Source organism: Corvus cornix, chromosome 1A (assembly GCF_000738735.6).
Source record: "Corvus cornix cornix isolate S_Up_H32 chromosome 1A, ASM73873v5, whole genome shotgun sequence".
Classification (NCBI taxonomy): domain Eukaryota; kingdom Metazoa; phylum Chordata; class Aves; order Passeriformes; family Corvidae; genus Corvus; species Corvus cornix.
Window position 1 is genome coordinate 22,220,608 of NC_047057.1, and position 15,954 is coordinate 22,236,561.

Genomic DNA, 15,954 nt, shown 5'->3' on the forward strand with positions numbered 1-15,954 from the left:
CAGGGTCTTAAGAGGAAGAAACCCTATTTGGCTGCATTAGTAGTTTCCCTGGACTACACTTGTCTTCATTCTTTTGGCTTTGAATGCCAATGAATATTTCATCTTCAAATCAAAAAGTTCAGAGTTCCTCTACAAAATTAAATGGAGAATATGTGCCTTTATTAGCTATCCAAGTTGAGTAAATATATCATGATTCTCTTAACCCCTTAAAGTTGCAAAAACCTTTTAAAGTCTGCAAAAAACCTTTTAAACAATTTTAAAACAATAAAATGGTAGGATTATTTTTGTTACATCTTAAATAACTTGATTCTTAAAATTTTTTTGGAAATATTCCTCTTACTCTCTAAGGCATGTCCTCACAGCTGTATGCTATCATATTAAATAGGACTCTGGTCAGATATTTAAAAGTTGTACTGGAATGGCCACACAAATGGGGTATCCTTGCTGTTGTCCATCGTCATGACCTATTCACTTGCTGCAAGATCTGGCCATGCCCTCTCTGCCTTGAGTGGGCAGGTTACAGTATCCTGCTGCTGAGGTGAACTCTCTGAATTTTATCAGCGAGGCTTTCTGGTAATCTATCTGCATTTCATTTGAGTTGCCAAGCACAAAGATGACTATTCTGGCCTCTCCAGCTGGTGGTAGGAAATCAGTTGCAACAATGAAGGTGTTTGTACATGAATACCTGTGTGTGACAAAGCTCCAGGATCCATATTTTCCTATATAAGGTGATGGGAACATTTGTAGCATCTTGCAGACTTGTTAAGAACCGAGCAGCAAGGGAAGGGAAGAGAAAGCTTTACGTTTTGAGGTAGACATACCCCACAACCTGTGAGAAGAGAAGGGGGAAGGACACAAGAAGGTTTCAACTAAATTTTGACCAAGGAACACCCAGCTGGGATTCAAGGCAGCTGAAGATGACTTCGGTGTAAACCACAGCTCTCAACTGCTTTATTAGTGGTGCTTTATATGAATTAACAGGAGTCCTGAGAAAGAAACTGAAGGGGGTCTCTTCAGTTTTTCATGTGTCTTCAGTTTTTCCTAGTGTCTTTCATGATCCAACTTCTTCTTTTTTCCTCTGGAAAAAACAGACCCCTTTACAGCCTTAGTTTCCTGGTTGCCAGTTTGGAAAAAGCTTTTATTTTGCTCAGCATGTTTTGCTTTCCAGAGGTCTTACTGTGGCACTTAGTTTCCTCAAACATTGAAGTGACTGCTAAATGCTTGATGTGTATGTAATGTCTCCTGAACTGTTTGGGTTTTCTGCAGTCTGAGTGTTTTTCAAGAATAGGTGTATTAATAAAATTAGAGGCCAGGTGGGTAATTTCAGAACGGGAAATTGCCATCATAAGTGCTGACTGACTTTCCTGTGTAAGGATGGGAAGGGCTGCAGTCCCTCCCTACCTGACTTGGGTCATGGCTAAGGTGGAGACTAAGCAAAGGACTTTTTATTGATGAAATCCTCTTCAGTTTTAAGGCTGTAAGGCCATAGCCTAATCTTAATACAACTGGCCTGCAAAAGAAACTTGAAGAAACCTTTGAGGCTAGATGGGAACTTTTCCTGCTTCAGCCTCAGGTGTGAGAATAGCTCTTGACCTGTGCAGTGATATCGTGGGGTGTCAGTGGCTCCTGATGCTGTACAAGGAATACAAGGGACCCTGTTTCTCACCCTCTGAGCAACAGGCCAGCAGGGCACAAACACCTGAGCTCAGCTGTGTCCTGCTCCTGCCTCCCTGGGGGTGAAAAAGTGAAGAATGGCAAGAGAGAACATGCTCTACTTGCAATGTTTCTTTGCATTTCTGATAACATTAGTTTAAAGCCACTTTTAATTCCTCCTTTCTGCCTCTGTAGTTAGCCCTTTCAACTTTACAAAGATCTAAGGCATCCCTCATAGACTCAGGTTGAAACAGATTCCTCAGATATCTCTTCCTATGCTTAACTGTCCATCTAGCTAGATTGGCTCATGTGCCATCCAAATCTTCTTAGCTGAAAATTAACAATTACTTTTCTGCAAGTTAAAAATGGATGACTCTCCACTTGGGTATCTTTTTACATTCTTCCTAGCCCTATGTTCCCCTCTCTAGAACATGCAAACCAGTTCATTTAATCTTGCATTTCAATTGCTATAATCTCTAAATCTGTAATCACCTGTTGCCTCAAAGGTCTGTTCCTTTCTTATGGTGTTGTCCATAGCATGATATAGCTACAGGCTCATGCAAAACCATGAAAAAAGGCACTCCAAGCTGAGGAGGAATTGTGTTTCCTCTTTGAGCTTGATGGATGGTAGTGGAAGAGAGTGCTATCTTCTGTGGAACATAGCTTGCAAATGTTTTTTTCCTACCAAATGCTCCAGCAGTCTTCTCTAGTTATCCTTTTCAGCCTTGAATATTTCAGCATTGTTTTTATCAGTACAGCGTCAAGTTCCCAGATCTTGGCAGCTGAATCATCCCATTGAAAAACTTGGTGGAGGTCTTGATTTATTACTTTTATATCTTAGTCCTCATAGATGCCTCAAAAGGACCTAACCCACCATGTAGATAACTGCACCTTGTGTTAAGTTTTGTAGTATATTAGTTAATAAAATTAACACAGTCTCTTTATTATCATTTGAAGAATGCAGATATGAAAACTTTGTTTCAGGGCGTTGGAGAGATCAGTAGGCATCAGTACAGAGCACTGTAATAGTCCAACTAATTGTCTACTATGTAAAATGCACAGAAATCACTCCATCCTCTGGGAAGTTTCTGATCCCTGAAGGCAGCCAAAGCAGCTAATTAATTCTGTTCCTCTTGCTGATCTTGCACTACAGTGCAAGAGGTTTAGAGTGTTTCTTAGCATTGTATTTATGGAACAATCAGCAAACAGGAAAAAAAAACCCAAAAGCCAACAAACTGCTGAGCTCAAGTAATATTTCAAGGTTATTTAAATGGTCAAAATTGTATTATCCCAAGCATGGTCTCAGTATGATACCATTCTGTCTGAACTTAGTGCTGTTTAGTCATCTCCCATCCATGCTGCCAATCAGTCCTGTGGCACAGCCTGAAGAACTTGTAGGTTTACTTTCACTGCTGGAAGACTGAAACAACCTGGGGTCACAACTGTCTCTTCAGGGTTTTCCACCATAATGTGTCCTCCCTATCCAAGTTTTCACAGAGAAGGTGTTGAAACATCCTGTGACAGTGCCTTACTGGCATGCTGAGCACCTTTCCCACAGACAGCAGCTTTTGTGGTCTCAAGGTAATAATTTGGTCAGACCAATGGGTATGGACTGGCCAAATGTGGAGTAAAGGTCCAAATAGAACCAGCAGATAAAGGACTTCATTGTTGCTGAACTGATGTTCCTAAAATAATCCACATAAGGCAGTGAAATACCACAACACAGAAGGTTTTCCTTCTTCCTGACCTACACATTCAATAAAGACAGTTCAGAATCTGGTCACCATCTTTCCTGGGAAAATAATTGACAGCTAGGAAATTGATTCTTCAAAGTAACTTTGAAAGCCTCAGCCAAACTATCCAAGTTTCTAAAAACTGGCTGTTAGTATGGAAGAAGTTAAGGGGTTGCAAACCCTTCCAAGTTCCCTTGATTTCAGTGGGAGTACTTACTGCTGGAGCTGGGATTTCAGTGTTTGTAAAATGCATTTAAGAGAATAATCAAAAAGAAAGTATGCAGAATACTAATTAACTGACCATTTAGAAAATCACAGTAAGTTTCTCATCAGTGTATAGTAACTGCATCAGTTATAACCACCCTGATGGTAAAAAACCCCAACATTTATGCAGTTCTCTGACTAATTTCCCCCAGCACATGCAAATAAAAATCAATTAAAGGCTACTACAATATTAACAAATATCTAACCAACAAATCTCAAGAGCTGTAGTCTTATCACATTAGTTTTGGAAACCTTTAACATAGCTTCCATAATTTAAATATTTACAAAATATAAACTTTCTTGTCTTATCAAAAATAGTTCTTTGCACAATTAAACAACAGTAATCCTTTCACATGATGCTTTTTAAGCCAGGCATTAAATCACTGCATAAAAATAAACAACCTTTCACAGATGTAAAATAAAATCAAGCCAACATATGGAGGCAGAGAAAATGTTATCATTAACAGTTTAAATATTTTAGTGTTGTGAGCCAATCCATAAATTACATTGTGCATTGAACTTACTGAGGATGCAACCTAATGAAAAATTCTAGCTGCTGATTCTATAAAGAAAATATGTTTTAAAAAATCCTTTGCTTTATGGCAGATTCCTTTGGGCTAAATCTCATGTGGTTAATTTTGATAATGATGTTGAACCACCAGTGAGATGGTTGAATGTGGCAGGTTATTGCATAGAATTCAAGAGTGGGGTGATGACCAGCTGACTCACAAAATGTGTGCTCACATACTGAGGAAATGCCTGCAGGGGGTTTTATTTCCTTCAAATATCAAACTCTGTTTCTGTCCCTTCTCAGGCCTGACCCTTGTGTATTTGAAGGACAGCCTGTTAAAAATCCCAAGGTTGCTATTTGGCACCCCATTCACATTCACCAAGCTGTGCTTCTGCCTCTCTCCCCTGGGCACAGCTTGACCTTCCCTTTCCAGGCAGACACTGCTGAGCTCTCTGCAGTCACACACGTTCCTCAGTTCCAGACGCAGATTTCCGAACGCCTGCAAAGCAAATGCTTCGTGGTCAACAGCTGAACTCTTTCCCTATCTTTGTGGGTTTTTCTGAAGTCAGCAGAAATGAACTATCTAGTGGATCCATCTCGTCCCAGTTTTAAAAGCACAGACATAAGGACTATATCTAATGTGTCTTACGGACTCTTTTAACTCTTCAGTCTCTGGCTAATGAGATCTTGAGATTTTTCCACTGTACCTACCCACCACATGGATCTTCAGGATGTTGTGGCTCTTAAATACTTGAAAAGTTTAGCATCTGTCCCTGCTCATGGAGTGACACGTTCAAACATGTCATCAGGAGTCCTTTTTGCTCTTTAAGCTGTCCCCTCATGCAGCCTGATGTTTACTCAGCTGTTGTTTCAGTCGCCGCATGCTTGGACTACCCGTTGTCCAGCAGTACCTGTTCCCCCTGAGGCTGATCCCTCTGAAATCCCACATGGTAACTGTGATTGCTGCGCCTGCGGGAGCTGTGTGCACCACACAGGGTGGATGGTTTGGCCATGTTTCCTGTACTTCATCTTACTTGCAGGTGTGCACATCAGTCATGGTCTCACACCTCCTGCAGCGCACGTAGCAGCACCAGACAAACTTGCACTCGCACCTTTCCACGTGCCTGACAACGTGGGTGTTGTACCCGCGCCCACAGCACAGCAGGTTACAGCCGTCAGGTCCCTGCGAGGTGCGGTTACATTCTCTTCCCTGAGTTCCAGGGATCCCCAATTTTTGGTCTTCGACACAGTAATTGGGTGATTTGTTCACATAAAGCAGGTCCTCTTTCCCAATTGGTATTTTTCTCTGGCTTTTCTCTTTTCTGCGTAGCTTTTTTTTCAGTCTGTCTGATATTTGTATGCTGTTTTCATACTTATCCTTTAAAAACCGGCCAACCTTTTCAAAGGAGGACATGGTTTTCCAACAAGTTTTCACAGCACAGGATCCAGAAACACCATGACAACGGCAATCCACAGACATCAGCTTTGCTACAGCCTGAAAGTAAAGGGAGAACAACATTTGGATGCGGTCTTTCATTCATTAGTAATGCTGCCTGACATCGGTAACACAGAGGTCTCAAAGTATTTGATATTACAGCTGCCATTGCCATTTCCATAACAGGGAAGTCAGAGCACATGTTAGGAACCAGGTTTCCAATCCTGGACCCCCACTACGAGAGGCATGATCTTCAGACGTGCTCTTCATTTGCAGTTTGCAATGGCCATAATGTAGCAACATTGAATCACAACAATGAAAGCTGTGATTTCTGGATGGCTTTTCATTCTGGAGGATCCTAAATACCTGAAGTGACATGTCCTGTGTTGCTCCTCCCACTGCTGGAATGCAGAAGGCTCTTATGGGTGAAAGGGTCTAGCGGGGAATAGCAGAAGGGGAAAGCAGGGATAGGGCAGGTCACGGCACCCCTCCTATGCCGGAAAACACTTACTGGGCAAGTAAGTGCCCAGTTGCGTTGCCTTTTAAGGGTACCTTACAGCTACCAAGAAGACCACTAAACATTCACAACCCAGTTTGTAACTAAGGCCACAGGAATGGCTGAGGTCACACAACAGTGGCTGGGCAACCACTGTGGCTCAGAACCCAAAGCAGCACATCCTGGAGGCACCTCAGGACAAACTCTGTTGGAGGAGCAGGAGGATGGCCACGTCTCTGAGCTTCACAGAAAGTCTGTCAAAAGACCCGCCATGGCTTAGCAGAGGTGTCTTCAACTCAGGTATTCTGTAGTAAATCTTGTGTGCTTCTCACTTATAGTCTTCAGCCCTCTTCTTTTAATTTAGGCATACTAGTTCTAGTATGGGTTCCTAGTGTTTCCAGTTTCATAATGGCTCTATTTAACACAGTTAGATAGTTGCATTCATATTACTTTTATAATTGTCAATGTTTTAGCAAGGTCTCCACAGTCATTACCAACACTAAAATACTTTTAGATGAGTTACTTTTCCATGCCCATGCAGAACCAAGGGCTGGGCTGAACAGTAACTGTCTGACCAACAATGGGAATCTGAAGCCTGTGTTAAGCTTTTGTAACACACAACAATTTTGGCTCAGTTTATAGGAGATCAAGCCTCAAATAACTGAAATCCGAAAACAAGCAGTAACTTTCTTTATCTGAGACTGATTCAAACACTCAGCAATCAGTACAATACTTACTTCTCTAACATGTAATAGTCATAGTATAAAATCATACAATTAGTCTTGTGACAGCTCTCACATTAGAGTTTGAAAAAGGCACTGAAAAATCACACGTGTACAGATGTAGCACAAGGACAAAATATCATAATTTTTGGTTTGTTTTACATTTCCATTACTGTACCTTCTGGAGCCATCCTGTAGACTCATATGGGCCATTGGTTAATAGCGTGGAAAGCCCAAAATCTTCCATTTTACTGACCTTTCCCAAAGGAAAGCAAATCAAAAGCAATTGGGAAATTAAACAGTGAGTGTGGATTTTAATAATAAGTTTGTCTTGAAACTTCTTGTGCATCAAGGCCAATGCATATTCAAATTAATCCTCTTTGGAGGAACAACTATTTAGCAAAACATGGGGAAAACAAAAACCCCCAGCACCCCAATGACACAATATTTGTTAAATTTCATCCTAAACCTTCGCTTATCCCACAGCCTTCACAAATATTAACTGCTGTCAATTTCTGTCTTTCTCAAACTGAATTAAAAAAACAGAAGACAAATCTATCACCCTCCTCTGGTTGCCCCTGAGAAAGTAGTGTCATTTATGCCAGTTCCTAAGATTTGATTCTGCAGTGAGATCTGAGACTGGAAATCCTACCGAGCCCCACTGGCCCTCTGCAGGACCAGAAATAAACTCTAGTCCCAGACTCCATATTGGTAGCTCAGGCAGCACAAATGCTGTCCTCAAAAGTTCCAAAACTAGTCAAGGCACAGGGTAAATCAAATGAGCTATTTCTAACCTATGTGCTAAACTGGGACTTTCCATCGTGGTGACTGTGGTCACCGAAGTTTGGGATGAGTCCAGCATGGTTACTCCATTGATTTCAGTGGGCATTGAGGCCTCCTGGCACATTCTGCCCCAAAACTATTGACACAAGCCTGAGCTGGCATTTGCATAAATCTCTACAAATATTAAACACATGACCAAAATGTTTGCTTGGAGTCACATCTCTGGTGAATAAACAGGACCTATTTGTTGGTGGAGGTTACTAAGGAAGCCAAACACGCAAGACATTCACAAAAAACGTTAGCAATAAAGAGCAGGCATATGCCCTGACCTAGGACAGCCATTAGCCTTTGCAAACTACACCTGGCGAAGAGATGCACCTGCACAGGAGATACTTCCACATGCTGTGGGCTGCTTTTGCAGTTGGAGATTTTTCTGCACTACTGGAAGAAATAAGAACATTGCAACAAGCAAACTCTCACCCCAGAGCACACAGACTCTTTCAATGGCAAATCAACTGCTAGTTAATACTGGTAGATACTTACCATCTCTTCTACACAGACTAGTTTCTCTTTAATAGACAGACTTGACCTTGTGCTCATATCTCAAGAATCTGTCAATAAGGAAATCACTGCATAGTCAGAATATTAATCATTAAGATGTAACAGTGATTGAGGCAGATGAGATTTTAAAATCCAAGGACAGAAAGTCTGTCAGAAGACAGATGACCTAATGAAAATGTGAAGCAAAAGAGAAACACAATATCAAAAGATAAATTTTACACACAACTTAGAGAGAATTTGACAGTATTTTTCCAGTTTTGAATGATTGGCTATTTTCATCAAGTAACTAGAATTTCAAATTAGTTTTAAATCATATCGTGCGTATGTAATCCTTGTTTTCACTGCAGTACAGTAAGGTACTTACTAAGGGCAGAAGGATCCAGAAACTGTCAGAGGAAGCTCTGGACATGTCTGCTAAGGTGCTAAGGGTGAGTTACTTCCATGTGGGCAAGTAGCCCAGCAGATGATACTCAGAGTCTTTCTCTGAGGATGAATTAAACAAAAATAGAGGGAGACAGAGTTTTGAAACAGGAGCAGAAACTGATGTTGAAGTCTTAGACTGATATCAAAATACAAAAATGCAGCATACATTAGCAGTGTACGGATGATCAGATGAATGCAAGAACTACAAATGTGATTCAGTGTGTTGCTTCCCAGCTGCTAGGTTGGGCAAATTTTCAGCCTGGACTCCAATATACTTTGGGTTGCCAGCACAGGGAAGTGAGATTTTGCTTTGTCTGACCATAGAACATGCTGTTGGATCTCAGTCTGCCATGTGAACTTCAATGAAAAAACTCCCATAACTGAACATCTGGCAAAATTTAGGGACTAGGCATCTTCTCCTGATGTTGCAAGGAAACCTAAGATGGTGCCTGTAGAGTCAATGTGGCCTTCTGGTGGGACACAGCTGCAGCACACACCTGTGTCTCAGCAGTGCACAGGGACTGGGGTGCACAGTTACTGGGACCACGACTTCCAGGCTGACTCCACAACCAGTGTTCTGTTTCACACTTTCGATGCATAGGGTGAATCTGTTCAGTTATTCATGAAATAGTGAGAGGATTCTCCCTGTAAAACAAAATTTCATGGAGAACTTCAGAGGAGCACTGTTGCAGAAACCTAGTGGATAGATGTGTCGTTCTGAGCAAGCTGGGACAGGCTTTCTTAGGTGGGTTATAGAACTGACTGATAGCTTGTGAGAAATGATCAGTGTGGAACTGATCTGGGTCCACAAACGCTGTGGTCATCCACAAGTCCATCTGAGCCATTCCTCTTGGCCCTATTGCCACTCAGTCTTGGTGGTACAAGCACAACAAGAGTGCAGGGTTAAGTGATGAACAGGGATGAACACTGCTCTTTTTTAAAAATAAACCTGAGAGAAAGATAATTTTTAAACTGTCTTCCTTTCACTGATCCAATGCAATTAACAGAAAGAGCAGCACAGGGTGGGGATCTGTGGCTACAACAGACAGATGGGCAGAAAGCAGAGACTGATTTGCAGCAAAGAAGAGTGTCAATGGAATCACGGTTTGCATACCCTCTAATGGCAGTTAATGCTTAATATCTCCAATTAAGCTTTCTGTTTGCAGGCACTGTTCTCAGCTGTGAGACAAGGACTGCCAATACTTGTTTTGTAATAGGAACCGATGCGTGTAATCAAACGTCCCAATTTCAGCCACTGGTAGAACTAATGTGATTATTCATGAAGACAAGCATGTCCTACCAGAGGTGCAGCACTTAAGAACAGTTCCAAACTGTTGGTGAGTCTCTTACCAATCCACAAATGTCAGTAAAAACAAACTTTCCAATGAGCCAGGCTTTTTCAATGTGAGAACACAAGTCCCACATCAAATAAATTTCCACAAGTGGAAAAGTGAGCAATTTTTCCAGCAGTAAAATAATACTAATACAATGATAGTGAAACCATAGTGCCTGACTCCCCACATCCTTTTGTATGAGGAGCAGAAGAGCCCAAATCACATATGCACATCTAAGTACTGAAAATTGCTGTGCTAAGATGATGAATGTTTATCTTGTAGCAGAATAAGGATGCAATCTGAATCTTCTGAGAGTCAGATAGGTGGACAACTCAAAAGACACACAGTTTTAAAATTTTTATATGTTGATATGATACGTATGAGATGTGGAAGTGTAAAATAACATTTTGTACTGAAACAGGAGACAAACAAGAGAATTCTGCACATACCAGTTCTGTTACTAACTCCAAACAAACACAGAAGCATTGTCCCTGTTAGACTGCTCTTGCAAGACACCAAATGATACATGATAGTGTTTATTATAAAAGGTCATAAGATATCAAAACATCCTTCTTGTAAGCCCCAAAACATGAAGGTCAACATTTTTCGCATCTCCTAGTTAAAATTTGAAAATACAAAAAGGAAGAGTTATGCTAAAACTTCAGATAATATTGTTTCTAGAAATCCCAAGTACCAACAATAAACATTCTTTTTCATTCTGGACAGTGATCAAAATATTTGCTTTATCCTACATTTTGCCATTAAATTACAAAGTATTTATGCATGGAAGCTGACTATATATTTCTGCCTTAACTATCTCACTCTACAAACATGATAAACAACACTTTGGTCTTTCTTTAAGGAAATAATAATTTAATCTTCTGTTCCTCTTATTAACATTTCCTACTACAAGATACCAGTCACCTTTCCTTGGAGATGATTTAGCTGACTGGCATCTGATTAAACTCACAGTAACTGTTCTCAGCATTTACTTAGGTTTAAAGCTTGCTTCATCTACTTCAGTTATGAAAAGGGTCTATGTCATAGTACCACAGAATCAAGGAATGGTTTGGGTTGGAAGAGATCTGAAAGATTTTCTGCTTTTCCAGTTACTTAGCTTAAAAGAAATAACACATATTACCTGTAAAAATTCAAATTAAAGTAATTTTCAATTATACCAGTATCATTCTTACGATGACTTACTATGGCTATTCCTTGTCTATGCAAATAGGAAAGTTGATTACAGTTAAACCCACTGATGCTGCTTCTAGCTACAGGAAATTTTGGAGTTACAATGGAGTCCATCAATATGTGCAGTCAAAACCAGAGGTTTTCCCTTTCTTTTTTTCCCTTTAGTTAAAGCTGTGTCACTACGTAGAACAGATTAAAAGTATTATGGGCCCAGAGAGAGCCATTAAAGTTAAAATTTCCAAGGTAAAGCAAAGAAAGTTATTTTAAAGGAAAAATCAGAATCCAAATCTCTGCCATTCCAGATGTAAGCTCCAAGCACTAGATTACAGGTTCACATCTCCCTGTATAGGCTATTTCTGCCCCCATTTTAAATCCTCTGCAGGACAGGAAGGAGAATCCAATGCCACACAGCAAAACACACACTTTTCATCAGCAACCCTGGGTTGGAAGTCCTTTGGGCTGAAGAAAAACCATCCAAAGTCAGTCTCCTTTCACTTTGATGCATGTCCTAACCAATGAGCTACTTTGGAGGTGTCATTTCTATCCCATGTTTTTAAAGAAAATATTAACTCTTGATTTCCCCTCTGACAATGTTAAACTTGCGCTCTCAGGTGTGGACTGCAGACTGAGGATAAGTAATGAGGCCTTGTGTCCAGCTGGCCTTCTCCTTTAGTGTTAGAGAGAATTAAAAATGCAGGTCATGATAGTAACAGAATAATCAGTGACAAAAATCATATTGTATTATGCTAATAACAGTACTATTTCAAGTTTGCAACTGAATATCAAATATCTAATTAAGATAAATATATTATTTAAGCACTGTAGATCTATTACTTACTTTGTGGATTTTATTTTAACCTACAGAGATTAGTTGGTTAAAACCAGCTCTGATTCAGAGTTTGCGCATGCTTTCTTTGGTGATGTTACTGCTGTTCTTGCCACTGGCCCCATGAATACCTGCAGCCAAGGACCCGCCTCCTTTGGCTGATGCCATTTTGCCAATGAAGGTGATCAAGCAGCTGCTGCCATATCTGAATGACACCTACCTGCCTCCCAGCCTCGTTGTTGTGCAGGTTCATCGCCACCAGCCCGCTCCCGCTCTTGCCTGTGATGTTCTTGAAAGGCGCGTCCAGGAACTTCCTGCTGAAGGCCATTCCATAGTGGATATCGTCCGAGCAGCCGCCCCAGTGCCAGCCCTCGGTGGCCGAGCCGCCGTGCCGCAGGGTCACATCGCAGGAGCACTCGGTCATGTTGCCCGCGCTGCACGAGCGCGTCACTGAGTGCACGAGCCCCGCCGCCGTCACCGCTGAGATGAACGCGGTCTCCTTCGTGCCTACACAGCAAGGCGTGGGAATGTTACTCCCTAACTCCCTCCGACTACCTTCCTGGGTGGGCCATAGACAGGGACTTTACAAGACAGATGATTATTAAAGGAGAACAGTTACAAGTTTAAAGTCATCACAGCTTAGTCTGTAGCGTTAACTTGTTCAAAGCAGTGAATGTTCACATCCCAAAATGACTTCAGGGCCTCCTCATAAGACCATGCTATTAATGGTGCTGTTTCTTGCTACTTATACCGTGCAATTTTTGGTAACTTCTTTCTAAATCTGATTAGGAACTTTATTTGCCACAGAAATTTTCAAGTCAATTAAGTTTTAGTAACAAATAAAAAAAATCAAATCCCAAACTAACCACATTCCAAACCCCTTACTCTCCACTCTGCTTTTCACTATTAATATTGATTTGAAGAAGAAAAGGTTAGTTTAAATCTCAGAGAAGTTGTCATGATCCCAGGTTACTTTGGTATAGGGCCAAAACTTACCTCATGCTAAATTTAGTAAACATTGATGTTGTTATAATTCACAAAGGTTGCAAAGAGCCCCAAAAATCTTAAGCCAGGCAGAAATCAGGCTAGCACAAAGATTGAGGCCATGTGCTTTTCCTAGAATAAGCTGGCCATGGGAAAGACAGCAGCATGAAAGGCCTTTACTTGTTAGACTATATCTCAGAAGAATCATGGAGGGACCTGCCTGAGCTTCTTACACCTGTCCCATTCTCTGAAACTTCTGGTATAATGTGGCACAGAGCTTTAAACTGTGTTAAGCAAGGCATACTCTAAGAAAATTGAAAGTCAGTGAGTGGTTAATAAATGTAGCTGAATTTTTGCTGAAATGGGCCAATTTTCACTGCTGTGAAAACCATTTCCAGTCTCTCAAGTTCCTGCTCATGAACAGGAAAATTCCTGTTTGTTTCTTAGTCTGTGGTGCTGGTACCATCATAAAAGGCTTCCACAGCACACACTAGTGAAGCTTTGTAGGTCAGCAGTGCCACTCATTTATGGGTCTTCAGGAACAGTCCTTCCTGTTGAACAGAAGGACTAACATACGATACATATAGCTCCATACAGTGGGGAAAACTTCTCTCGTTTTCTTTTTTTCCCTTTCCTTTTTGGATTATGCATCACTTTTTATTCCTTACTTTATCTTTTCACGATTAATGCTTGAGGGTTTTACACTGTTTTAGTACAAAGTGAAGATTGTGTGAACACCAAGTGAAGTACCACAATACTTGAAGTCACATTCATCACACAATCAGTGACCAGGGAGCTAAAATAAAGTTGCAGAATCCTTGCAACTTGCAGGAAAGCTTTTGGTGTGACATTTGATACAAAAAACCCATCCTTGTTTCAGTGGAAATTCCAGCAATTATTCTATGCAAAAAAAGAGCAGCTTTGGTTTTGCTGTGCCGGTCAATACCACGTAAGTTGGCACATATGATACATTTTAAGGCATTTTACATTGTATTTGGTGCCTTGAGCAGACTTTTTTACCTGCAAGTGACCTTTTCGAAATATTATGTTGTAAGCCCACTCATTTAGTAACTATGACACAAGGGCATAAACCCAGCCTAAGTAAGTCTAAGAGCAACATTTCAACATAGTTAAGTGGATCTACCTAGGGCAGTATCATCCACGGACGAACGATGCAAAAATCACAAGAAGCAACAACAACGTTGCAAGCACAAGGGCAGGTTTCGATTGCTGGGTGCGTTCCGTGTGCCTGCGGTACCTCCCAGGACGGCTGCGGTGCCCGCCCGTCCCGGCTGTGCCCGGCTCTGCCGACGGGACGCATGGACGGTGCCCGTCGCCGCCCCGCGGGGCTCCGTGGCCACGCACACCCAGAGCAGCTGGGCAGCCCCGGTCCCCCGCCCCGCCGTGCCGGCAGCGGCCCCGCCGGGGCGGTCACTCACCGCTGCTGAGCTGCTGCCCGAAGGCGGTGGGGGCGGCGGTCCCGCGGCGGGCGGCGGGCGGCGAGCGGCAGTCCCAGCGCTCGTGTCGGAACTGGCTGCGGCACTCCTGGAGGCCCAGGCGCGCTCCCTCCCGGATCGCGGGCACCAGCTCCGGCTTCTGCTCGCACAGGTCCTGCTGCCGGCGGCTCAGCAGAGGGCTGGCGCAGCCCGGCTTCTCGGGCCCGCCGGCCGCGGCGATGCCCAGCCAACTGCAGAGGCAGCCCCCCGTCAGCGCCGGGCCCCGACGGACACGAGGGGACGGGCTCCGCGCAGCCCTCCCACCCCGACCCCGCGCCCGGCTACTCACATCCAGGTGCTGCCGGCGGCGGGGCAGAGGGCGAGCAGCAGCAGTGTCCGCAGCAGGCACGGTCCGAGGGGAGCCCCGCGCCCCATGGCAGCCGCATCAAGCCCCGCCGCGCAGCCGCCCCTGCCCGCGGCCCGGCCCCGGCAGCAGGGACCGAGGGGACTGCACCCCAGCGGCACCCCCCTACTCGGGTTTCCCCCCCTCGAGGGACAGCGGGCAGCTGGCGCGGCGAGCCCGGGCCGTCGGACGGCCCTCCTGGGGAGGCTGGGCTGGCAGGGAGGGCGGCAGGAGGGGACACATCGGGAGCGCTCGGTTCCCTTCAAGGTGAGAAAGTTGGGATTGATGCTTTCCCCGGCTCCTTCCCCGGCCGTGCCTCCCCGCCCGTGCATTGGCCGCCCGGGGGCCGGGGCGGGCCGGGGCGGGCTGGGCGGGGGCGCGGCGGGGGCTCCTCTGCACAAAGCACCCCTCCGCACCGCTCCGCACCGCTCCGCACCGCTCCGCACCCCTCCGCACGGCTCCGCACCCCTCCGCACCCCTCCGCACGGCTCCGCACCGCTCCGCACGGCTCCGCACCCCTCCGCACCGCTGCGCCCGGCCGCGCCCCTGCGGTGCTGCCTCTCGGGCTGTGAGCCACCGAGAGCGGCTGCGAGGGGTGTAGCGGGGTCCGGGTGCGGCAGAGCGGAACTGCGGGCAGAGGAACCCGTAGGTCTGCAGTGATTTAATCCACACAAATGAGAGAAACGATGGTAATAGATCATAACATTCCCCACACTTTTAATTCAAATTTTATCATGCTTTAGCAGTATTAACTGAGTCAGCATCAGTATTCATTAGGACAGCGTTTGTTCATTCCTGTTAACTTCAGTGAGACAGTTTTATCAACTGCTACCTCGATTGTTAGTCGTTAGTTACACATTGAAAGCCAATGAGTCAGCTAGCACCTGATGGAGAGCTGGTGTTGGCACTCTGGACTTTCAAGTCCTCTTTGATCACAATATATCGCTGCTTCCTTCTGTGTAAGCAAAACACCTGCACTAAAAATAATCTGGATAAAAAGGCAGATCTGTAAAACTTTGATTTGACGAAGTTGTAAATTAGTGAAATAGCTCTTGTTGACTGACAATAGCTCCAAGTGAAGAGCACAATAAATCATCTCAATGACAAATGAACATTTTTAAGAGTACAACATGTTGGGAAGTCATCATGTAGATGTGCTGTTCTCCCTGCCTTTCTTCCCCATGAATGTGCTGAGATAT

General features: G+C 43.7%; 1 protein-coding gene across 1 annotated transcript; it reads right to left on the reverse strand.

The window, feature by feature from the left end:
• Positions 1 to 137: 137 nt before the first annotated feature.
• Positions 138 to 15,108, reverse strand: WNT16 (Wnt family member 16). The gene is made up of 4 exons (XM_039570339.1): positions 14,702 to 15,108; positions 14,356 to 14,603; positions 12,153 to 12,439; positions 138 to 5,656 (listed from the first exon to the last, which is right to left on the reverse strand). Exons 1-4 carry the CDS (start codon positions 15,085 to 15,087, stop codon positions 5,192 to 5,194), a joined length of 1,386 nt encoding a protein of 461 aa, XP_039426273.1. The 5' UTR covers positions 15,088 to 15,108; the 3' UTR covers positions 138 to 5,191.
• Positions 15,109 to 15,954: the final 846 nt, after the last annotated feature.